Here is a 25121-nt window from a genome sequence, read left to right on the forward strand (position 1 = left end):
GCCACAACAGAGTCTCCCAACTCCTATACTCAATGCATTGATCAAGAAAGGTAAGCATACCAGATACCTTCTTCACTATCCTATCCACCTGTGACTCTACTTTCAAGGAGCTATGAGCCTGCACTCCAAGGTCTCATTGTTCAGCAACACTCCCCAGGACCTTACCATTCAGTATAAGTCCTGCCCTGATTTGCCTTCCCAAAATTGTAGACCCTGTTGTACATTCACCCATAGTGTTCCAATAGCGGGGGTGGGGGGGAAGGGAGTCACAGGATTTTGACCCAATGACACTGACAGAATAGCTGAGAAGACAAGAGCCTGTGAGATCTGAGGCAAAGTGGCATATTAGATCCAAAGTGATGAGAGACAGTAACCAGAGGGTGGTAGCAGAGTCATAGAGTCATACAGTCTCACAGCATGGACGCAGACACTTCAGTCCAACCAGTCCGTGTTAGCCCATGTTCCCAAACTAAACTAGCCCCACCTACCTGCTCCTGACTCATATCCTTCTAAACCTTTCCTACTCATGTACTGATCCAAATGTCTTTTCAATGTTGTAACTGTACCCACATCCACCACTTCCTCAGGAAGTTCATTCCACACACAAACTACTCTCTCTGTGTAAAAACGTTGCACGTTGTATCTTTTTTACATCTTTCTCCTCTCACCGTAAAAATGTGCCCCCTAGTCTTGTACCCCCACCCTAGGGAAAAGACAAGTGTCATCAACTCTATCTATACCTCTTGTCGGAGATATTAGCCCAATGAAGCAGAGGCCGCACAAACCAGATCAGGTGAAATTGACAAGCTGTTTATTACAAGCAATATTGCTGGAAGAGAAATTGACTGAGCTGACACAGAACCGACGGTCTGTGCAGGTAGATTAAGGGTTCTCTTCCTCAAGCTGAGGACGAAGCCAGGTTTTATAATAATCTTATACAATAAGGTTGATTAGAAATGGGGAAAGATACAATGTATTTGGAAATGGAGTAATCCAGTTACAATGGTGATAATTGAGAAGCAGTTATCGGAAGAATGTCCTGATTGTCGATACAATGTACCATCCTGACAGTATCCATGAGTTCTTGATGGGATCAGGAGATTCTAGCTCTCTTTGCAGGTCGGTGAGAATTCCATTGTTCCTGCCCTGGGTGCAAGGTCTGATGGTGTCTCTCCGTCTGTTCTTTGGGTGGCGTTGGTATTGCTGTGTTATGAGACTGTCCTCGGGACTTTGGGACAGCTGTGTTGATCTGGCATTGTTAGTGGGTGTTGGGAAGTGTATTCCCTTGTCTGCTGAGTACTGTCTAGTTTCGCTTGTCAGCCTGCTTGGTCACTGCTGAGGCATTCTGGGTGTTTCTGGTATAGTTTGGCCAAGTTTGCTTTCCTGTGTTCAGTGTGGGCCTGCTATATGGGTAGGCAGGGTGGCAGATCTTTTCCCACACCGCTCATTATTTTATAATCTTCTATCACGTCACCTCTCAACTTCCTACACTCAAGTGAAAAAAGTCACAATGTATCCAGCCTTTCTTTATAACTCAAACCCTCCATACCCAGCAACAACCTGGTAAATCTCTTCTGAGTCCTCTCCACCTTGATAACATCCTTCCTATAACTGGGTGACCAGAACTGGACACAGTATTCCAGAACAGGCCTCACCAACATCCTGTACAACCTCAACATGACGTCCCAACTCCTATACTCAAAAGTCTGAGCAATGAAAGCAAGTGTGCCAAACGTCTTTTTAACTGCCCTGCTTATATGTGTCACAAACCTCAAAGAATCATGTTCCTGCACCCATAGGTGATGATTCTAGAGGGATATTTCTGTGACCTGGCTGTGTGTTGTGTGTACATAAATGAACTGGACTGAATTGTAACGGGCTATGATCGAGAAGTTCACTGATGACATGAAAATTAGTTAGATGGTAAATAGTGAGGACAGCCATAAACTGCAGGAGGATAGCATTGGACTGGTCAGCTGAGTAGAACAGTGGCAAATGGAATTCAACCCAAAAAGGCAAGGGATGACATTGAGAATGATCAGACCATGGGAAGCAGCGGGACCATGGTTGAACACCCAAAGACCCCTGGGCAGGTTGGTAGGAAGGCATATGGAATACATGACTCCATTGGAGTCATAGAATCACTACAGTATAGAAGCAGGCTATTTGGCCCATTAAGTCGAAACCAAGCTTCCGAAGAGCATCCTACCCAGACCCACCTCCCTACCCGATCTCTGTATTTCCCACGTAGCCTGCAAATCCCTAGATGCCGTGGGGCAATTTAGCGTGGCCATTTCACCTAACCTGCACATCCTTGGACTTGGGGAGGAAACCCATGCGTACACAAGGGGAACATGCAAACTCCACACAGTCACCCGGAGGTGCGATCGAACCCAAACCATGGGGCTGTGAGACAGTGACGCAAACCACTGAGCCACCGTCCCATTCGCTGAGGCATCAAATACAAGTAAAAGGAAGTTGTTCTGAAATTGTATAAAACACTGGTTAGGACATGATTGGTGGACTGCTGTAATGATGTTGCTACTTTAAGAAGGTTAGTTGGTCCTTGTTTTTCTTCGGCAGAGGTGAAAAAGTGTCAAGTTTAATGACAGCAGGGGAGTGACCAGTTCTCCCAGTTCAGGTTGCTTCTAGTTTGGTTTAGCTGGAGCAGTCACAAGATGTGGGAGTCCAGGGGATTTGCAAGCTTCAGTAAAGAACTCCTCTGACCATCTCCTGAAATCTTTTATAGAAATGCACAGCACAGAACAGAACAGACCCTTTGGCCTACAATGTTGTGCCGGGATTTAATCCTAATGTAAAATATAGTAACATAACCTACGCACCTCTCAACTAACTGCTATCCATGTGCATGTTCTTCCCTCCTGCCTGTAAGAATCTGTGTTTGAATTTACCTTTTTGACAAGAGACGTGTTTGTGGGATGTTACTGAACTGGAACAGTTAATTAGTAATAGTTACCGTATCACATCAGTTCCCTTTTTCCTCTAGTTATTCTCAATTCAGTTTTCTTCTGTTCATGTTTCAACTGTAGTGTTTTAATAAATTCTCATCATAGAATCCCTACAGTGTGGAAACAGGCCCAACAAATCTACCCCGACCTTCTGAAGAGTAACCCACCCAGACCCATTCCCCTCCCCTATTACTCTACATTTCCCCTGATTAATTTACCTAACCTACACAGCACTGAACACTATGGGGCAGTTCGGCATGCACACCTTTGGCAGAGAAACCAGAGCAAACCCACGCAGACACGGGGAGAATGTGCAAACTCCACACAGATAGTTGCCTGAGGCTGGAATCGAACCCGGGTCCTTGGCGGTGATGAGGCAGCAGTGCTAACCACTGAACCATCATGCCGCCATGTTGTAGCTGAGTGGAATATCCATTTCATATCTGCCTCTAAAATAAGACAAAGTTAGGGTCTAGGCTACCTTCTTAAAATGTTTTGAGGGAGTCTGGCCTGCTGTTTGATACTGATTATGGTTCTGCTCGTGCACTATAGGCAAGGTGTGAATGCATCTGAGAGTGTACAGAAGAGATTTTATAGGACGCCACGTGGGCTGGAGAGTTTTAGTTATGAAGAGAGATTGGATACTCTGGGGTTGTTTTTCTGAGAACTGCAAAGATTGAGGGGGTGGGGAAACCTATAAAGATACATATTATAACAACAAGGTGGATGGAAAGGCACTTTTAACAGGAAGGCTTAATACCCATGGGGTGTAAATTTAAGGTAGTACGTAGAAGCCTGAGGAAAGTTGAGAAGAAGTATTTTCCACTCACATGGTCGTGGGGTGTCTCAGTGCCTGAGTGGGTGGTGGAGTGGGTAATTTGCATAACATTTCAGCGTATCTTTCACCAGTCACTTGCACTGCCATAGTTGTGGGCTCAAAGTTGGGAAATTGGATTCATGTGTGTTCAGATCTGATTAGTCAAGGTGGGCACGATGGGCCGAATGGCATACTTCAGGGCTATCAACATCAGTGAGTCTGTATTTCCAAGTCAGAATGGTGAGCAACTTGGGAGAATAACCCACAGGTAGTGGTGGTCTGTATTCCAGACAGTGAATCTGAGGAACCAATAATGGAGAACTAGAAATTGTCAGATCAACTAAACGGAGATCTTGTGTCTACCTTCACTGTAAGGGATAGAATTATTATCTCACAAATAATCACAGAGGTGAAAGGGAGATAGGAAATTAAACAGTTACAATTGTTAGGGAAAGGTTAATAAGAAAATTATTATAATTAAAGACTGACAAATCCCCAGGGAAATTAGAGAATCATAGAATTCCAACAATGAGGAAACAGGCCATTTGACCCATTGAGTCCTGGCCAACCCCTCCAAAGGGCATCCACGTTTGGTCCCACCCTCGGGTGACTGTCTGCATGGAGTTTGTACATTCTTCCTCATGTCTGCGTGCGTTTCATTCAGGTGCCCCAGTTTCCTCCCACTGTCCAAAGGTGTGCAGGTTAGGTTGGACTGGCCATGCTAAATTGTCCCATAGTGCCCAGGGATGTGCTGGTTAGATTAGATTACTTACAGTGTGGAAACTGGCCCTTTGGCCCAACAAGTCCACACCGACCCTCCAAAGAACAACCCACCCGGACCCATTCCCCTACATTTACCCCTTCACCTAACACTATGGGCAATTTAGCATAGCCAATTCACCTAACCTGCACATTTTTGGACTGTGGGAGGAAACCGGAGCACCCGGAGGAAACCCATGCAGATACATGGGGAAAACGAGCACACTCCACACAGACAGTTGCCTGAAGTGGGAATTGAACCTGCACCTGTAGTGCTGTGAGGCAGCAGTGCTAACCACTGTGCTACAGGTTAGGATGGATTGACTGTGCTAAATTGTCCCATAGTGCCCAGGGATGTGCAGGTTAGGGTGGATTGGCCGTGCTAAATTGTCCCATAGTGCCCAGGGATGTGCAGGTTAGGGTGGATTGACTGTGCTAAATTGTCCCATAGTGCCCAGGGATGTGCAGGTTAGGGTGGATTGGCCATGCTAAATTGTCCCATAGTGCCCAGGGATGTGCAGGTTAGGGGGGATTGGCCGTGCTAAATTGTCCCACAGTGCCCAGGGATGTGCAGGTTAGGGTGGATTGACTGTGCTAAACTGTCCCATAGTGCCCAGGGATGTGCAGGTTAGGGGGGATTGGCCGTGCTAAATTGTCCCATAGTGCCCAGGGATGTGCAGGTTAGGGTGGATTGACTGTGCTAAATTGTCCCATAGTGCCCAGGGATGTGCAGGTTAGGGTGGATTGGCCATGCTAAATTGTCCCATAGTGCCCAGGGATGTGCAGGTTAGGGTGGATTGACTGTGCTAAATTGTCCCATAGTTCCCAGGGATGTGCAGGTTAGGGTGGATTGGCCGTGCTAAATTGTCCCATAGTGCCCAGGGATGTGCAGGTTAGGGTGGATTGGCCGTGCTGAATTGTCCCATAGTGCCCAGGGATGTGTAGGTTAGGGTGGATTGGCCGTGCTAAATTGTCCCATAGTGCCCAGGGATGTGCAGGTTAGGGTGGATTGGCCGTGCTAAATTGTCCCATAGTGCCCAGGGATGTGCAGGTTAGGGTGGATTGGCCGTGGGAGTTTACAGAACCAGGATGGGGTGGGTGGGGGCTGGTGTCTGGGTGGAATGCTCTGCAGACAGCTGTTGTGGACTCAATGGGCTGAATGGCATGCTTCCACACTGGGATTCTATGATTCAGAGCCCAGACTTCCCATTCAGAGGCAATGATTCCTCTGGTGGACCCCTTGCCCTTTAATGCGGAGGTTAGGTTTAATTACAGCAAGCCGATGATTAATGTCAGCCCAGTAACTATGGACACAGTGCCTTTGAGGGAACAGAGCAGCCAAGGCTTGGAAACTGTTGGATGGTATTTAAGCATTAATTATTGACATTTTACTTACAGATAGCTTGAAAGAAAACAGAAGGCCCTTTCTTTATTATTTATGACTCTGACTTTTGGCTCCCTCGGCCTTTTATTTCGCTTATTAAGAGGGATCAGTGGTTCCTGAGGAAACTATTGGTGTGCCATCTGTCAAACGGAAGGTTCAATTGAGTTCCAACCCCAGCGCCAATTTCCCCCACATCCCCCTCCTCAAAGCCCCCCACCCGCTTCCCTGGTGGAGCTAACCCGAAAAAGAAAAGAGCTTGCCAATTGGATTCAAATGAGCAGGAGACAGAGACTGGTGGTGACGGATCGTTCCAGCGGTGTCCCACAGGGGTCAGTGCTGGGTCCACTTTGGTGAGTCGTTTTTGGAAATGATTTGGTTGAGGATGGTTAGTAAGTTTGCAGATGACACCAAGATTGGTGGCATTGTGGACAGCATAGAAGGTTATCTAAGATTACAAAGGGATCTTGATCAATTGGGGCAACAGGCAGATGGAGTTTAATTTGCATAAATGCGAGGTGTTGCATTTTGCTTTTGAAACAAACAAGGGCAAAACCTACACAAACATTGGGCCCTGGATAGTGTTGTACAACAGAGAGAGCTAGGGGTTCAGGTACATAATTCTTAGAAGTTTGCATCACATATAGACAGGGTGGTTAAGAAGGTGTTTAGCACACTTGCCTTTATTGCTCAGACTTGAGTATAGGAGTTGGGATGTTACATTGTGGTTGGACAAGACATTAGTGAGGCCTCTTCTGGAGTACTGTGTTCAGTTCTGGTCTCCCTGTTATAAGAAGGATAATATTAAGCTGGCGATGGTTCAGGAAATTGCTGCGAATGGAGGGATTGACCTTTATTGATCAGTGCATTGAGTACAGGAGTTGGGAGGTCATGTTGCAGCTGTACAGGACATTGGTTAGACCACTTTTGGAATATTGCGTGCAATTCTGGTCTCCTTCCTATTGGAAGAGTGTTGTGAAACTTGAAAGGGTTCAGAAAAGATTTACAAGGATGTTGCCAGGGTTGAGCTAAAGGGAGAGGCTGAACAGGCTGGGGCTGTTTTCCCTGCAGCGTCGGAGGTTGAGGGGTGACCTTATAAAGGTTTATAGAATCATGAGAGGCATGGATAGGGTAAATAGGCAAGGTTTTTTCCCTGGGGTGGGGGAGTCCAAAACTACACGACATAGGTGTAGGGTGAGAGGGACAAAGTTTTAATGGGACCTCTTTCACGCAGAGGGTGGTGTGTGTATGGAATGAGCTGCCAGAGGAAGTGGTGGAGGCTGGTACAATGACAACATTTAAAAGGCATCTGGTTGGGTGTATGAATAGGAAGGGTTTAGGGGATATGGGCCAAGTGTTGGCAAATAGGACCAGATTAGGTTTAGATATCTGATCGGCACGGACGAATTCAGTCTGTTTCTGTACTGTATATCTGTATGACTCTATGACTTATAAAGACAGGTTAGACAGGCTGGGGCTTTTATTCCCTGGACAACAGGAGGCTGAAGGGGTGACCTTAAAGAGGTTGATAAAATCATGAGGGGCATGGACTGGGTGAATAGTCAAGGTCTTTTCCCCAGGGTAGGGGAGTCCAATACTAGAGGGCATAGGTTTAAGGTGAGGGGGAAAGATATAAGAGGGACGTGAGGGGCAACTTTTCACAGAGAAGGTGGTGCGTGTATGGAATGAAGTGCCAGAGGATGTGATGGAGGCTGGTACAATTACAGCATTTAACAGCCATCTGTATGGGTATATAAATAGGAAGGGTTTAGAGGGATTGGGCCAAAAGCTGCCAAATGGGGCTAGATTAATTTAGGATATCTGGTCGGCATGGCTAAGTTGGACTGAAGGGCCTGTTTCTGTGCTGTATGATAGATGTTTAAAATGATGTCAGTTCAACCAAGGAGACGTTAAGGTAGATCAGATTTACTGATGGCCTTCAGGGAGGGAGATCTGGCCTATAGGGGACTTCAGACATTTCAGGAAAGGCCAACATTTATTGCCCATCCCTAACTGCCCCTCCCTTGAACACACGGTAGCCATTTCAGAGGGGTAGTTAGGAGCCAGCAGCATTGCAATGGGTCAGGAGTCACATGTAGGGTGGAGGCAGATGTAATCCAAGCCTTTGGCTAATACTTGGGTCAAAGACCTGAGGGGAGGGAGTCCACAAGGCCGTGGGGAAGAGCAGGAAGAGGGGGACAAATTCATCTGGGTGAAGTAGTGGCAGACTAAGATTTTACAGTCAACCCATTCCCAGACAGTGCAATTTACATTCAGTGAAAGTACCTGGAATTAATCTTAATTGTGGATAAGCATTAAATGGCATCGTACATGGAGTGCTGCTATGGTAGCACCCGTATCTCTGAGTCAGGAGGACCTGACCTCCTGAGCTGAGTCATAACATCTCTGACCTGGTTGGTTAGAAAATATTCCTTTTAAAAAAAAAACACACAAATGTCCTTTAGGGACGGAACTCTGCCCTCCCTTACCCAGTCTGACCTACACAGGACTCCAGACCCACCGCCAATGTGGTTGACTCTTGTCCGCCCACTGAAGTGACCAATTAAGCTTACAGCCATTAGGGATCGGGCATGAAGTGCCAGTCTTGCCCAATGATGCCCACATCCCGTGAAAAACATAAAGGCATAGGGGAGGGAAGGCAATTTTCGGTCAGTTTTACGAAGAGGCAGCGATGTCAGTGTAGGCAGTGGAATCCAGCCACAGTTCTCGCTTTTACCAGCAGGTGGAAGTAGACTGTCACCGAATACATCTCACTCACTGAATGGGCACAGATGCATTTCTGATATTCCGCGGTTTCCCAAAATCTGAACAGTCACACCGGAAATTCCAGCCGCTTGTCCTGGACACACAGTGGGGATTACTCACCAACCTCCAGTACTGTGTTTAAGTATCAAACTAAGAATGATCTTCCCCCCCGACTAGCAACATCCCTCGGGTTTACCATTGATCGGAAACTGAAATGGACCACCTACATAAACACAGTGGCAACAAGAGCAGGTCAGAGGCTGGGAATCCTGGAGTGAGTAACTCACCTCCTGACTCCCCAAAGCCTGTCCTCCATCATCAAGGCACAAGTCAGGAGTGCGAGTGAATACTCCCCACTTGCTCCTGGATGGGGGCAGCTCCAACAACAGTGGAGAAGCTTGACACCATCCGGGGACAAAGCAGCCCCCTTCTTGATTGGCATCATATCTACAAACATCCACTCACTCCACCACCCATGCTCATTAGCAGCTGTGTGTGCCGTCTACAAGATGCACTGCAGAAACTCACCAAAGATCCTCAGACAGCACCTTCCAAACTTGCAACCTCAACCATCTAGAAGGACAAGAGCAGCAGAGACATGGGAACCCCACCCCCTGTAAGTTCCCCTTCCAGCCACTCACCATCCCAACTTGGAAATATATCGGCCGTGCCCTCAGTGTCGCTGGGTCAGAAGTGCTTTAGGGAACATCTCCGGGACACCCGCACCCATCTACCCCACCACCCCGTGGCCCAACATTTCAACTCCCCCTCCCACTCTGCCGAGGACATGGAGGTCCTGGGCCTCCTTCACCGCCGCTCCCTCACCACCAGACGCCTGGAGGAAGAACGCCTCATCTTCCGCCTCAGAACACTTCAACCCCAGGGCATCAATGTGGACTTCAACAGTTTCCTCATTTCCCCTTCCCCCACCTCACCCCAGTTTCAGCCTTCCAGCTCAGCACTGTCCTCGTGACCTGTCCCACCTGCCAATCTCCCTTCCTACCTATCCACTCCACCCTCCTCTCTGACCTATCACTTTCGTCCCCACCCCCATTCACCTATTGCACTCTCAGCTACCTTCTCCCCAGCCCCACCCCCTCCTCCCATTTATCTCTCCACCCTGGAGGCTCCCTGCCTTCAGTCCTGAAGGACTTTTGCCCGAAACATCAATGTTCCTACTCCTCGGATGCTGTCTCACCTGCTGTGCTTTTCCAGCACCACTCTGATCCAGAATCCACGAACTCCCTCCCTAATGGGCGCTGTGTGGGTGTCCCTACACCACACGGGACTGCAGCCGTACAAAAAGACAGCTCACCCCACCTTCTGAAGGTGCAACTAGGGATGGCCCAGCCAGCGACACCCACATCCAATAACTGAATTTGCAACAAAAACTTAAGAATTAAAGTGATGTGTGAATTTAGCAAACAGAAGTGAGGGACACGGTGTTTCACCCAGTGAGTACTTAGGGTCAGGAGTGCACTGCCTGGAAACGTGGTGGAGGCAGGTTCCATTGAGACTTCCAAGAGGGGCATCAGATGGTTAATTGGATAGAACTGGCCTGCAGGGAGATGGGGTGAGATGGGCACTGGGTAACCGAGCCAGGACAGGCACAATGGGCTGAAAGGCCTTCTTCAGTACCATAACAACGCTACACTACTAAGAGAAACTTTGCATTTGTGTAGCGGCCCCTCACAACCTCAGAGCATCCCAAAGCACTTCAGGCCAATTGTTATGAAGTTGAAGGCTTGTAAGAGAGAGTGAATGCTGTTCTGAACTGAGAGCTGTGTGATATAACGCGATGGCAGTCCCAGAGTGTACTGGAAAATGGAAAATACATAACATTTGGCTGTGGAGTGAATGCCTGAGTTGGTTGCTGTTTTGACAACAATTCCAATTTAACCAATCAATTTAAATTATGCCCCAGGGTACGAAAACCCAATCGAGTTTGAATTGATTGTTTTGCCAACATTTAACCAATGAGACAATCCAATATTGGGGTTCTAAAAAAGGCAGGCATTTTGGAAATTGGAGGCAGAGCAACTGCCATCGACACAGATCCAAGAAATTAGGAAACACTCTCTATCAAAGGTACCTTTTCATATGAAGCATATTGACAAAAAAAAGAAAGAAGACTACCCAGGGAGATCTTCAGCTGGAAGAAGACAGACACTGAAGACTACACAGTGGCTGTGTGGTTTTGAAATTAATTTGATGTAATTTTAATAAGTGTCTTAATGGAACAGCATATTGTTATAGAGTTGGAGGCAGATAATAAGCAGTTAAGAGAAAGGAGGCTTAGAGTTATGAATATTTGTTGTTTAATGTTCACTTTTAGAGTTAAAGAATAAAATGATGTTATTTTCTTTAAATAGTGGAATTTGGGAGTTCTCTGTCACTTATATTTTAACAGATTACGAGGCGAGGTGAGCCTTTCTGGCTGTTTGGTTGAATTAAAAGAAGGATTCGTCGTGGTGTGGTAACACCATCAAGTATATTTTTTGCTATGCCATTATTGGTTGGCGCACAGGAGGATCCCACAAACAGTGATGTGACAACGTCGCACTCTCCCTTTCTTTTCGCATCCATGTACCAATCACACACAGGGATCAGAAGCAAAGAATACCATGGGACCTATATTGCCTGTCTCCCGAATAATGCTCACTAGGGGACTGGGAAGCACAGGGACCTCATCAACTAATTTGCAGATTAGCTGCAAGTCATGGGACTGACACATCATATTTGAGACAGTGTTGGGTGACATTAGTTTGGAAAACGTTCCCTTCGCAGCATACCATGACAACTGTCAGGATCTCTTGTTTTAATGATGGTTAAATGTTGGCCCTGGGACCATCAGGAGGTGGGATAGAGAGCTCCCCTGCCATTCTGTTAAATAGTTTGAGAGAACCTTGTACATTTAACCTGTGGGGTTAGATCAAGTCTCTGTCCTCTGCCACACACAAAATATGGCACCGCCGATACTGCAGCACCACCTCAGTGCTGGCGCTGGAAGTGTCAGTCGAGGTCACAATGCAATGGGGAGATTAAAGGATGGGATGAGAAAGGCAGACCTATGAGTAGGAGCACTGGGTGATCTAGGTGGTCTTAAAAACTCCCATTGGCCGCTCCGACCAAATCCAGTGAGCTCCTTACCCCTACATGCTGTTATACCTCACTGGGGTAGTACCCTGGAAATCAAAACCCAACACTTCCAGAATCTTTTGATTTGATTTGATTTACTATTGTCACGTGTACTGAGATACAGTGAAAAGTATTGTTTGACATGCTGTACAGGCAAATCATACCTTACGCAAGTACATCAGGGTAACAGAACAGAAATGCAGAATGTAGTGTTGCAGCTACAGAGAAGGTGCAGAGAGAGAGATCAGCTCTAACATATGAGAGGTCTGTTCAGAAGTCCGGTAACAGAGGGGAAAAAGCTGTTCTTCAATCTGTTGGTACATGTTTTCAAACTTTTGTACCATCTGCTCAATGGAAGAGGGTGAAGAGAGTGTAACCAGGGTGGGAAGGGTCTTTGATTACAGGAAGTGTGGACAGTATCACTGTTGGTTGGTTTGGGTGATGGACTGGGCTGTGTTCACAGCTCTCTGTAGTTTCTTGCAGTCCTGGGCAGAGCAGTTGCCGTACTGAAATGTGATGCATCCAGATACACTGCTTTCCATGGTGCACCTATAAACATTGGGAAGTGTCATTGTGGAGATGCTGAATTTCCTTCGCCTCCTGAGGAAGGAGAAGCGTTGGTGCGCTTTCTTGACTGTAACGTCAATGTGGGTGGACCAGGACAGATTACTGGCGATATCTCCTCCCAGGAACCTGTCGCTCTTGATCGACTCCGCCCCAGACAGGGGCATGTTCTCCACTCCACTTCCTGAAGTCGATACCCCAGCTCCTTGGTTTTGCTGACATTGAGGGGGAGGTTGTTGTTTTATCACTGAGCTGCGAAGCTCTCTGTCTCCTTCCTGTACAGTGTCTCGTTGATGTTTGAGTTATGACCCCACTACAGCGGTGTCATCAGCAAATGTGTAAATGGAGTTTGAGCTTAATGTGGCCACACAGTGGCGAGGGTGTAAGGAGTACAGTAAGGGCCTGAGTATGTAGCCTTGTTGTGTTGAGGATTATCGTGGAGGAGATGTTGTCACCTACCCTGACTAATTGTAGCTTGCCTGTCAGGAAGTCAAGGATCCAGCTGCAGAGTCCTGTGTCTCAGAGTTTGGAGGTGAGTTTGGTTGGAACTATGGTGTTGAAGCTCCAGTCAGCAAATCAGAGTCTGACATAGATGTCCTTGTTACCCTGATGTTCCAGGGAACCTTCACAAAAGATTTCCAAATAAGTAAACACAGTTCCCAAATTTACCTGACATTTTATTCATCGGATGCAGGCATCATGGGGAAAAGACCTTGTCTATTTACCCTATCCATGCCCCTCGTGATGTTGTAAAACTGTATAAGGCCCCCCCTCAACCTCCGACGTTCTGAGGAAAAGGTCCCTGCATCTCCTCTGGTTTTGATAAGATGTTTTCAGCATCCTTTCTAGTTTAGCAACATCTTTGCTGTTGCAGGGAGGCCAGAATTGAACATTCCAAAATTGGCCGAACCAATGTCCTGGACAGTCGCAACATGACCTCCCAACTCCTTTACGCAATGCTCTGACTAATAAAGGCAAGCAAACCAAACGCCTTCTTCACTATCCTATCTACCTGCAACTCCATTTCCAGGAACTATGAACTTGCACTCCAAGGTCTCTTTGTTCAGCAAAACTCCCCATGAAGTGAAAAAAATCAATTCCCAATTTTAGTTGCTTCCCATTTGCATTCCATTGGCTCTGGAATTCCCTCCCTGGACCTCTCCACCTCTCAAACTCGCCTCCATCCACCCTCCCAGTCTTTGAGCCAATCTTCGGAAATCTCCCATTCGGACCGAGCTACTGCGGCCTGGTATTAGGTTCCACCCGCCTCGCCCACATTAGCGACGTGTTAAAGGTACTGAGCAAGAGGATTGTAGCTGAGTTCACTTGGCTCGTGTTGTTACAGGTTACAAAGGTCAATCCCATCAGAGGCAGAGGCGCCTGGACTCCCAGATTATTGGAGGGAGTGACACTAAGCCAGGCGATTGGCCCTGGCAGGTCAGCCTTCGGAAATACAGCATGCACATCTGCGGAGGCTCCATCCTCAACATGTGGTGGGTGTTGACAGCAGCTCATTGTCTGAAAAGGTTCAGGTGAGTACGGTGCAGCGCAAGAGTGCAATCCAAAACAAGTGAAACAGTTCTCATGGAGATATCTGTACACTGACTGGTGTGTCTCTGTCCCCGCTCTCTCAGGGAGATATCTGTGCACTGACTGGTGTCTCTCAGTCCCCCCTCACAGGGAGATATCTGTACACTGACTGGTGTCTCTCAGTCCCCCTCTCTCTCAGGAAAATATCTGTATATTGACTGATGTCTCTCAGTCCTCTCTCTCAGGGAGATATCTGTACACTGACTGGTGTCTCTCAGTCCCCTCTCTATCAGGGAGCTATCTGTACACTGACTGATGTCTCTCTGTCCCCTCTCTCTCAGGGAGATATCTGTACACTGACTGGTGTCTCTCTGTCCCCTCTCTCTCAGGGAGATATCTGTACACTGACTGGTGTCTCTCAGTCCCCTCTCTCTCAGGGAGATATCTGTACACTGACTGGTGTCTCTCTGTCCCCTCTCTCTCAGGGAGATATCTGTACACTGACTGGTGTCTCTCAGTCCCCTCTCCCTCAGGGAGATATCTGTACACTGACTGGTGTCTCTCAGTCCCCTCTCCCTCAGGGAGATATCTGTACACTGACTGGTGTCTCTCAGTCCTCTCTCTATCAGGGAGATATCTGTACACTGACTGGTGTCTCTCACTCCCCTGTACACTGACCCAACCAATTTTCCATTTGGTCTGACAAATGCCTTTCTGAGGAGAAAGTGCAGACTGTAGATGCTGGCGATCAGAGTCGAGAATGTGGTGCTGGAAAAGCACAGCAGGCCAGACAGCATCTGAGGAGCTGGAGAATCGACGTTTCAAGCATAAGCCCTTCAACACCACACGTTTTTGACAAACACCTTTGTGAGGTAACCCCCTCTCACCTGTGCTCGGCCTACTGACCTCCTCAAGGTCTCTCTTGGGAGGGAGCTTGTCATCCTGACATGGCCCTTTCCGAAGCTGGTGTTGGGGTGGGGCTGAGAGGATTTCCAATCCAGCAACAGCAAACTTGCCCCTGGCTGCCCTCTCCTCCCACCACCCATCGTAGCAGCCATCGTAAACAGCCACCTCTGGTAGGCCAGGGCCTGATTAAATTTAGGCCTGTATGTCAAGGCTTTCAAATGGAGTTTGAGCAATTGGAAAGGGATGTCGGAGCCCTAGGGGAGGGAGAGTGGGAGAGTGGAGGTGGCGGGGAGACCGAAGGGTTGGTACTGACAGATTGGTTTCTGTGTAGGGCAGAGCAGCTCTCGGTTGAGACAGGCTCCATTGAACTGGGGCACCATAAGGCGCAGGCGTTCAGGGTGGCTGGAGTCATCATTCACCAGGACTACGATCACTCGAGCCTGGACAATGACATCGCCATGGTGGAGCTGCAGACCCCCATCGCCTTCAGTCAAGACCAGTTGCCTGTTCTGCTTCCCCTCAGCGACCAGTTCGACATCGAGGACTGGAAACCCTGTTTTGTCATTGGATGGGGTATAACCCAACACGGTGAGGCGCGGGGGCCCTGAGGTATAAACGGGCCTTGGGTAGGGTACGCTGGAGTGGGATCTCTGCCCCCCCCCCACTTCCTTCGCCGTGGGATTTTGGTGACAGGATGTTGGCCAGGGAGGAGGGGGAAGCACCCTCATGATCTATCAGCACCCACCAGGAACCAATGGATGAATGTTTAAAGACTTCATCCCATCACCGCAGGAATGAAGTCTCAGTGAGAGGTGGGGCAGAGGACTTTCTGTGTGCCAGCCGAGGTGGCTCAGGGGGGGTTAGCACAATGGATGGTCTCCAGAAGTAGGGGGGACCCTTATACGCAGTCACTCAGTACCAGGTGGAGAGATTGGGCCCACGGGAGGTCCACTGTAAACACCTCTCCACTTCTATACACCCTCCATCCACCCCACTCCTCGACCTACTACCCCACCCTGTGTTACAGCTTACTCTACAATACTCTCACTCCCTCATCCCACACACACAGTCACACACACACTCGCACGCACACATATCTCAGACTGTAACTCACTCTCACAAATCTGTTATTTTATATATGAACTGCACTGAACCCCTCAATTAGATTCTTGTCTATAACGAACTCCTGAGTATCTGTAGTTCCACATATAAACCATCCCGAGCCCCTCAATTAGATTCTGGTCTGTTACTCACTTCTGAATAACTGTTATTCTATATATAAAAGCCTGAACCCCTTGATTAGATTCCAGTCTGTAACTCACTCCCAGATATGTGTTATTCTACACATAAACTACCCCAAACCCCTCAATTAGATACCAGTCTGTAGCTCACTCTTGGGTATCTATTATTCTGTATATGAACCACTCTGAACCCCTCAATTAAATCCCAGTTCAGTTATTCTACATATGTATAGACATGCTACCCTGAACCCCTCAATTAGATTCCGGTCTGTTATTCATTTCTGGGTATCAGTTACTCTATATATACCAACCCAAACCCCTTAATTAGGTTCCATGCTGTAACTCACTCCTGGGTAGCTGTTACTTTGTATATAAACCACCCCAACCCTTCGATTAGATTCCAGTCTGTAACTCACTCCTGGGTATCTGTTATTCTGTATATAAACCACCCTGAACCCCTCGATTAGATTCCAGGCTGTAACTCACTCCCGGGTATCTGTTATTCTGTATATAAACCACCCTGAACCCCTCGATTAGATTCCAATCTGTAACTGACTTCCGAGTATCTGTTATTCTGTATATAAACCACCCTGAACCCCTCGATTAGATTCCAATCTGTAACTCACTCCCGGGTATCTGTTATTCTGGATAAACCACTCTGAACCCCTCGATTAGATTCCAGTCTGTAACTCACTCCCAGTATCTGTTATTCTGTATATAAACCACCTGAACCCCTCGATTAGGTTCCAGTCTGTAACTCACTCCCGGGTATCTGTTATTCTGTATATAACCCACCCTGAACCCCTCGATTAGATTCCAGTCTGTAACTCACTCCTGGGTGTCTGTTATTCTGTATATAAACCACCCCGAACCCCTCGATTAGATTCCAGTCTGTAACTCACTCCTGGGTGTCTGTTATTCTGTATATAAACCACCCCGAACCCCTCGATTAGATCCCAGTCTGTAACTCACTCCTGGGTGTCTGTTATTCTGTATATAACCCACCCTGAACCCCTCGATTAGATTCCAGTCTGTAACTCACTCCTGGGTATCTGTTATTCTGTATATAAACCACCTGAACCCCTCGATTAGATTCCAGTCTGTAACTCACTCCTGGGTATCTGTTGTAAAGAGAGTCGCTGTAACCCTCACCCTTCTCTTTATTGTACTTACTGACTGTATTCCCTCTCCTTTCTCCTTGGTCCCTGTCCGTTGTCTCCTCATTATCGCTTCCCCCTCCCGTAGCTCCAACAGCATCCATCCCCTCTTCAGTTCTCTCCCGGCTGTGCCCCCTCCCTGACGCTGGCTAACACCACCATGGTGCACCAGTTCCCCCCCCTTCCCCGGTCCCGGTGGAATGCCTACTCTACGGGTTTGGTCAGCGTGGGTAGGAAAGCCCATGCTGAATCCTGTGTCTGTCACCTCCCTTTAGAGAAGAGACCAATGATTCTCCAAGAGGTGGAAGTGGAGCTCATTGACTGGCACAGCTGCCAGAAGTGGGTGAAAGGTCTGACGCGGAACATGCTGTGCGCTGGCTACGAGGAAGGTGGACGAGATGCTTGTCAGGTAAATCCTGTCTTATTTGTTGCAAGTGGTGCTGATGGAATGAGCAGGAGAGACCATTTGGCCCCTCAATAAGACACAGGGCAGTCCTTCTTTCCTTTGCCCAGGGTGTGGGCATTGGTGGGCAAGGCCACTGTTTGATATCCATCTCTAATTGCCCTTTGCCACTGACAGACTCAGCTCAGAGAGCGATTAAGGGTCAAGCGCTTTGGCTGTGGGTCTGGAGTCACATGGAGGCCCGGACCGGGTAAGGACAGCAGATTTCCCTCCTGAGAAAGCATTAGCTTCAGGGTAGATAAAGAGAAACTATTTCGTTGGCACTGCTGCCTCCCAGCGCCAGGGTCCCAGGTTCGATTCTAGCCTTGTGCGACTGTCTGTGTGGAGTTTGCACATTCTCCCCATAACTGCGTGGGTTTCCTCCAGGTGCTCCAGTTCCCTCCCACAATCCAGGAATGTGCAGGTTAGGGTGGATTGGCCATGCTAAATTGTCCCATAGTGTTCAGGGATGTGCAGGTTAGGGTGGATTGGCCGTGCTAAATTGTCCCATAGTGTCCAGGGATGTGCAGGTTTGGGTGGATTGGCCGTGCTAAATTGTCCCATAGTGCCCAGGGATGTGCAGGTTAGGGGGGATTGGCCGTGCTAAATTGTCCCACAGTGCCCAGGGATGTGCAGGTTAGGGTGGATTGGCCATGCTAAATTGTCCCATAGTGCCCAGGGATGTGCAGGTTAGGGTGGATTGGCCATGCTAAATTGTCCCATAGTGCCCAGGGATGTGCAGGTTAGAGTGAACTGGCCGTGCTAAATTGTCCCATAGTGTTCAGGGATAGACAATAGACAATAGACAATAGACAATAGGTGCCGGAGTAGGCCATTCTGCCCTTCGAGCCTGCACCACCATTCAATATGATCATGGCTGATCATCCTTAATCAGTATCCTGTTCCTGCCTTATCTCCATAACCCTTGATTCCACTATCCTTGAGAGCTCTATCCAACTCTTTCTTAAATGAATCCAGAGACTGGGCCTCCACTGCCCTCTGGGACAGAGTATTCCACACAGCCACCACTCTCTTGGTGAAGAAGTTTCTCCTCATCTCTGTCCTAAATAGTCTACCCCGTATTTTTAAGCTGTGTCCTCTGGTTCGGCACTCACCCATCAGCGGAAACATGTTTCCTGCCTCCAGAGTGTCCAATCCTTTAATAATCTTATATGTCTCAATCAGATCCCCTCTCGGTCTTCTAAACTCAAGGGTATACAATCCCAGTCGCTCCAGTCTTTCAGCGTAAGGTAGTCCCGCCATTCCAGGAATTGACCTCGTGAACCTACGCTGCACTCCCTCAATAGCCAGAATATCTTTCCTCAAATTTGGAGACCAGAACTGCACACAATACTCCAGGTGCTGTCTCACCAGGGCCCTGTACAGCTGCAGAAGGACCTCTTTGCTTCTATACTCAATCCCTCTTGTTATGAAGGCCACCATGCTATTAGCCTTCTTCACTACCTGCTGTACCTGCATGCTTATCTTCATTGACTGATGTACAAGAACACCCAGATCTCTCTGGACTGCCCCTTTATCTAAATTGATTCCATTTAGGTAGTAATCTGCCTTTCTGTTCTTGCCACCAAAGTTGTTAACCATACATTAATCCACATTAAACTGCATCTGCCATGCATCTGCCCACTCACCTAACCTGTCCAGGTCACTTTGTAATCTCCTAACATCCTCATCACATTTCACCCTGCCACCCAGCTTAGTATCATCTGCAAATTTGCTAATGTTATTGCTAATACCATCTTCTATATCATTAACATATTATAAAAAGCTGCGGTCCCAGTACTGATCCCTGCGGTACCCCACTAGTCACTGCCTGCCATTCCAAAATGGAGCTGTTTATCACTACTCTCTGTTTCCTATCAGCCAACCAACTTTCAATCCAAGTTAGTACTTTGACCCCAATACTATGCGCCCTAATTTTGCTGACTAACCTCCTATGTGGGACTTTATCAAAAGCTTTCTGAAAGTCCAGGTACACTACATCTACTGGATCCATCTTCATCGTCCATCTTCAGAGTTACATCCTCAAAAAATTCCAGAAGATTACTGGTTACGGTGGATTGGCCATGCTAAATTGTCCCATAGTGTCCGGGGATGTGCAGGTTAGGGTGGATTGACCGTGCTAAATTGTCCCATAGTGTGCAGGGATGTGCAGGTTAGGGTGGATTGGCCATGCTAAATTGTCCCATAGTACCTAGGGATGTGCAGGTTAGGGTGGATTGGCCGTGCTAAATTGTCCCATAGTGTGCAGGGATGTGCAGGTTAGGGTGGATTGGCCATCCTAAATTGTCCCATAGTGCCCAGGGATGTACAGGTTATTAGATTAGATTACTTACAGTGTGGAAACAGGCCCTTCGGCCCAACAAGTCCACACCGACCCGCCGAAGCGCAACCCACCCATACCCCTACATCTACCCCTTACCTAACACTACGGGCAATTTAGCATGGCCATTTCACCTGACCTGCACATCTTTGGACTGTGGGAGGAAACCGGAGCACCCGGAGGAAACCCACGCAGACACAGGGAGAACGTGCAAACTCCACACAGTCAGTCGCCTGAGGGTGGGAATTGAACCCGGGTCTCTGGCGCTGTGAGGCAGCAGTGCTAACCACTGTGCCACCGTGCCGCCCTAAAGATTAGATTAGATTACTTACAGTGTGGAAACAGGCCCTTTGGCCCAACAAGTCCACAGTGACCCTCCGTAGAGCAACCCACTCAGACCCATTCCCCTACATCTACCACTATGGGCAATTTACCATGGCCAATCCACCCTAACCTGCACATTTTTGGACTGTGGGAGGAAATCGGAGCACCCGGGAGGAAACACACGCAGACACGGGGAGAATGTGCAAACTCCACACAGAGAGTTGCCTGAGGCGGGAATTGAACCCAGTTCTCTGGCGCTGTGAGGCAGCAGTGCTAACCACTGTGCCACCGTGCTGCCCACTATTGTGGTTATGGTGGATTGCCTGTGCTAAATTGTCCCATAGTGCCCAGGGATGTGCAGGTTAGGGTGGATTGGCCGTGCTAAATTGTCTCATAGTGTCCAGGGATGTGCAGGTTAGGGTGAATTGGCCGTGCTAAATTGCCCCATAGTGCCCAGGGATGTGCAGGTTCGGGTGGATTGGCCGTGCTAAATTGTCCCATAGTGCCCAGGGATGTGCAGGTTCGGGTGGATTGGCCGTGCTAAATTGTCCTATAGTCCCCAGGGATGTGCAGGTTAGGGTGGATTGGCCATGCTAAATTGTCCTATAGTGTCCAGGGATGTGCAGGTTCGGGTGGATTGGCCGTGCTAAATTGTCCTATAGTCCCCAGGGATGTGCAGGCTGGGGTGGATTGGCCATGCTAAATTGTCCTATAGTGCCCAGGGATGTGCAGGTTCGGGTGGATTGCCCGTGGGAATTGAAGGGTCACAGGGATAGTAGGGTGGGGAAGTGGGTATGTGTGGGATGATATTTGGAGGGTCTGTGTGGATTTGGTGGGCTGAATGGCCTGTTTCCATACTGTCAGGATTCCTGGTTGGGGATTCTGTAACTCAGGGGCATCATCTGAGATTTAGGGTCAGACCATTCAGGAGAGATGTTAGGAAGCACTTTATAAATTCAGAGATGTACTGCACGGAAACAGACCCTTTGACCCAACTTGTCAATGCCAACCAGGTCTTTTAAATTAACCTCATCCCAGCACCCGGCCCATATCCCTCCAAACCCTTCCTCTTCATAAACCTATCCAGATGCCTTTTAAATGTTGTAATTGTACCAGCCTTCACCACTTCCTCTGGCAGCTCATTCCATACACACAGCACCCTCTGTGTGACTCAATTCCCCTTTAGGTCCCTTTTCATTCTGTCCCCTCTCACCATAAACCTATGCCCTCTAGTTTGGGACTCCCCTACTCAGGGGAAAAAAAGACCTTGTCTATTTACTGTATCCATGCCCCTCATGATTTTATAAACGTCTGTAAAGTCACCCTGCAGCCTCTGACACTCCGGGGTAAACAGCCCCAGCTTATTCAGCCTCTCCCTGTCGCTCAAACCCTGCAATCCAATCAATCTTAATGGCTCATATGGCTGGAGGAGGTCACTGAGAATGACATGGAATGAGGCCGCCTAAAATGAGGATCAGAATTTTTAAAACGGGGACGTTGACACAAAAAGGAATGGAGTCTAGATTAGAGTGATGCTGGAAAAGCACAGCAAGTCAGGCAGCATCCGAGGAGCAGGAAAATCAATGATTTGGAAAAAGCCCTTCATCAGGGATGAGGCTGGGAGTCTACGGGGTGGAGAGATAAATGGGAGGGGGGGAGTAGGGCTGGGCAGAAGGTAGCTGAGAGTACAATAGGTGGATGGAGGTGGGGGCAAAGATGATAGGTTGGAGAGGAGGGTGGAGCGGATAGGTGGGAAGGAAGATTGGCAGGTGGGACAGGTCATGAGGGCGGTGCTGAGCTGGAAGGTTGGAATTGGGGTAAGGTGGGGGGAGGGGAATTGTGGAAACTGGTGAAGTCCACATTGATGCCCTGGGATTGAAGTGTTCCGAGCCGGAAGATGAGGCGTTCTTCCTCCAGGCGTCAGGTGAGGGAGCGGCAGTGAAGGAGGCCCTGGACCTCCATGTCCTCGGCAGAGTGGGAGGGGGAGTTGAAATGTTGGGCTACGGGGCGGTGTGATTGATTGATGGGGGTGTCCCGGAGATGTTCCCTAAAGCGCTCTACTAGGAGGTGTCCAGTCTTCCCAATGTAGAGGAGACCACATCGGGAGCAACAGATACAATAAATGACATTGGTGGATGTGCAGGTAAAACTTTGATGGATGTGGAAGGCTCCTTTAGGGCCTTGGATAGAGGTGAGGGAGGAGGTGTGGGCACAGGTTTTGCACAGGTGTGGGTTGTTGCGGGGGGGGGGGCACGTGGACCTGACCAGGTAGTCACAGAGGGAATGGTCTTTGCAGAAGGTGGAAAGGGGTGGAGAGGGAAATATATCCCTGGTGGTGGGGTCTTTTTGGAGGTGGTGGAAATATCAGCAGATGATGCGGTTTATGCAAAGGTTGGTAGAGTGTAAGGTGAGCGCCAGGGGCGTTCTGTCCTTGTTGGAGGGGTGGGGTTTGAGGGCGGAGGGGCGAGATGTAGACGAGACGGGTTGGAGGGCATCTTCAACCACGTGGGAAGGAAAATTGCGGCCTCTAAAGAAGGAGGCCATCTGGTGTGTTCTGTGATGGAACTGGTCCTCCTGGGAGCAGATCCGGCGGAGGCGGAGGAATTGGGAATACGGGATGGCATTTTTGCAGGAGGTAGGGTGGGAAGAGGTGTAATCCAGGTAGCTGTGGGAGTCGGTGGGTTTGTAAAAAATGTCAGTGTCGAGTCGGTCATCATTGATGGAGATGGAGAGGTCCAGGAAGGGGAGGGAGGTGTCGGAGATGGTCCAGGTGAAATTTAAGGTCAGGGTGGAATGCGTTGGTGAAGTTGTTGAATTGCTCAACCTCCTCGCGGGAGCACGAGGTGGCACCAATGCAGTCATCAATGTAGCGGAGGAAGAGGTGGGGAGTGGTGCCAGTGTAACTATGGAAGATGGACTGTTCTACATAGCCAACAAAGAGACAGGCATAGCTAGGGCCCATATGGGTGCCCATGGCTACCCCTTTGGTCTGGAGGAAGTGGGAGGATTCGAAGGAGAAATTATTAAGGGTGAGGACCAGTTCGGCCAAATAAATGAGAGTGTTAGTGGAAGGGTACTGTTAGGGACGTCGGGAGAGGAAGAAATGGAGGGCTTGGAGGCCCTGGTCATGGCGGATGGAGGTGTAGAGGGATTGGATATCCATGGTGAAGATGAGGCGTTGGGGGCCGGGGAAATGGAAGTCTTGGGCGTGGGTGGTGTCTCGAACGTATACGGGGAGTTCCTGGACTAGGGGGGATAGGACAGTGTCGAGGTAGGTAGAAATGAGTTCAGTGGGGCAGGAGCATGCTGAGACAATGGGTCGGCCAGGGTGGTCAGGCTTGTGGGTCTTGGGAAGGAGGTAGAATCGGGTGGTACGGGGTTCCTGGACTATGAGGTTTGAAGCTGTGGGTGGGAGATCTCTTGAGGTGATGAGGTTCTGTATGGTCTGGGAGATGATGGTTTGCTGATGGGGGGGTGGGGGGGGAGTGAAGTCATGGTCGGGCCAGGCGCCAAGTCAAAGACACCTCCTCCTATCACCCCCTTGACCATGACCTCGACAGTTCTCTGGGGAAATGAGTATCACACTCTAACTGAAGACCTCTGTTCTCACACTCCACACTCCGGGGAGATTTCCGATGGTGCTGAGAAGTTTGTGTTTGCTTTGTAGGGAGACAGCGGGGGTCCGCTGATGTGTCAAGGCATGAACTCCGAGTCTTGGATCCAGGTTGGCATCGTGAGCTGGGGGAGCGGGTGTGGGCAGTCTCGCAGTCCTGGCGTGTACACCCTGCTTGCCAATTACCTGGACTGGCTGGAGACGATGGCGGACCAGGCCGGAAAACCCTACATCCCGGGAAGGGACATTCCCTCTGAACCTGCGCGACAAGTGGTGGATGAGAACACCCTGTCCCAGGTTTCATTCCCCTACCGGGAGCTGACAGCACAATCTTCCAGGGCCTCCAGAACTGACCCTTGCAGCATCCTCTGCTCAACTGTTACACTGACCTGGGCAATTCTATGGACTGAGATGAATAAATAAACTAAATAATATTTACCAGGAACTGTCTGACAGTTATACTCTCTACACTATCTCCCATCAAACACTCCCAGGACAGGGACAGCATGGGGTTTGATACAGAGTAAAGCTCTCTCTACACTATCTCCCATCAAACACTCCCAGGACAGGGAGAGCATGGGGTTTGATACAGAGTAAAGCTCTCTCTACACTATCTCCCATCAAACACTCCCAGGACAGGGAGAGCATGGGGTTTGATACAGAGTAAAGCTCTCTCTACACTATCTCCCAGCAAACACTCCCAGGACAGGGAGAGCATGGGGTTTGATACAGAGTAAAGCTCTCTCTACACTATCTCCCATCAAACACTCCCAGGACAGGGACAGCACGAGGTTAAATACAGAGTAAAGCTCTCTCTACACTGTCTCCCATCAAACACTCCCAGGACAGGGATAGCACGAGGTTAGATACAGAGTAAAGCTCTCTCTACACTGTCCCCCCATCAAACACTCCCAAGACAGGGACAGCACGGGGTTAGATACAGAGTAAAGCTCTCTCTACACTATCTCCCATCAAACGCTCCCAGGACAGGGACAGCACGGGGTTAGATACAGAGTAAAGCTCCCTCTACACTATCTCCCATCAAACACTCTGTATCTAATATTTCAAAACTGCTGTAGTTCTCCCTTCCAAAGGGGGTCGGAGCAGCTGCTCGATTTAAATGTTTATGGATTGCCAGGCTCCTTATTTCAGAAGAGTACTTTAATTGAATTG

General features: G+C 48.7%; 1 protein-coding gene across 1 annotated transcript in view; it reads left to right on the top strand.

The window, feature by feature from the left end:
* Window positions 1-24371, top strand: part of LOC140492425 (serine protease 52-like) — a 35294-nt gene extending 10923 nt beyond the window's left edge. The window contains exons 3-6 of the mRNA XM_072591318.1: window positions 13740-13926; window positions 15162-15418; window positions 17504-17637; window positions 24003-24371. Coding sequence (XP_072447419.1) covers window positions 13740-13926; window positions 15162-15418; window positions 17504-17637; window positions 24003-24371 — 947 coding nt within the window. The remainder of the gene's footprint in view (window positions 1-13739; window positions 13927-15161; window positions 15419-17503; window positions 17638-24002) is intronic.
* The last annotated feature ends 750 nt before the right edge of the window (window positions 24372-25121 follow it).

Source organism: Chiloscyllium punctatum, chromosome 21 (assembly GCF_047496795.1).
Source record: "Chiloscyllium punctatum isolate Juve2018m chromosome 21, sChiPun1.3, whole genome shotgun sequence".
Taxonomy (NCBI): Eukaryota; Metazoa; Chordata; class Chondrichthyes; order Orectolobiformes; family Hemiscylliidae; genus Chiloscyllium; species Chiloscyllium punctatum.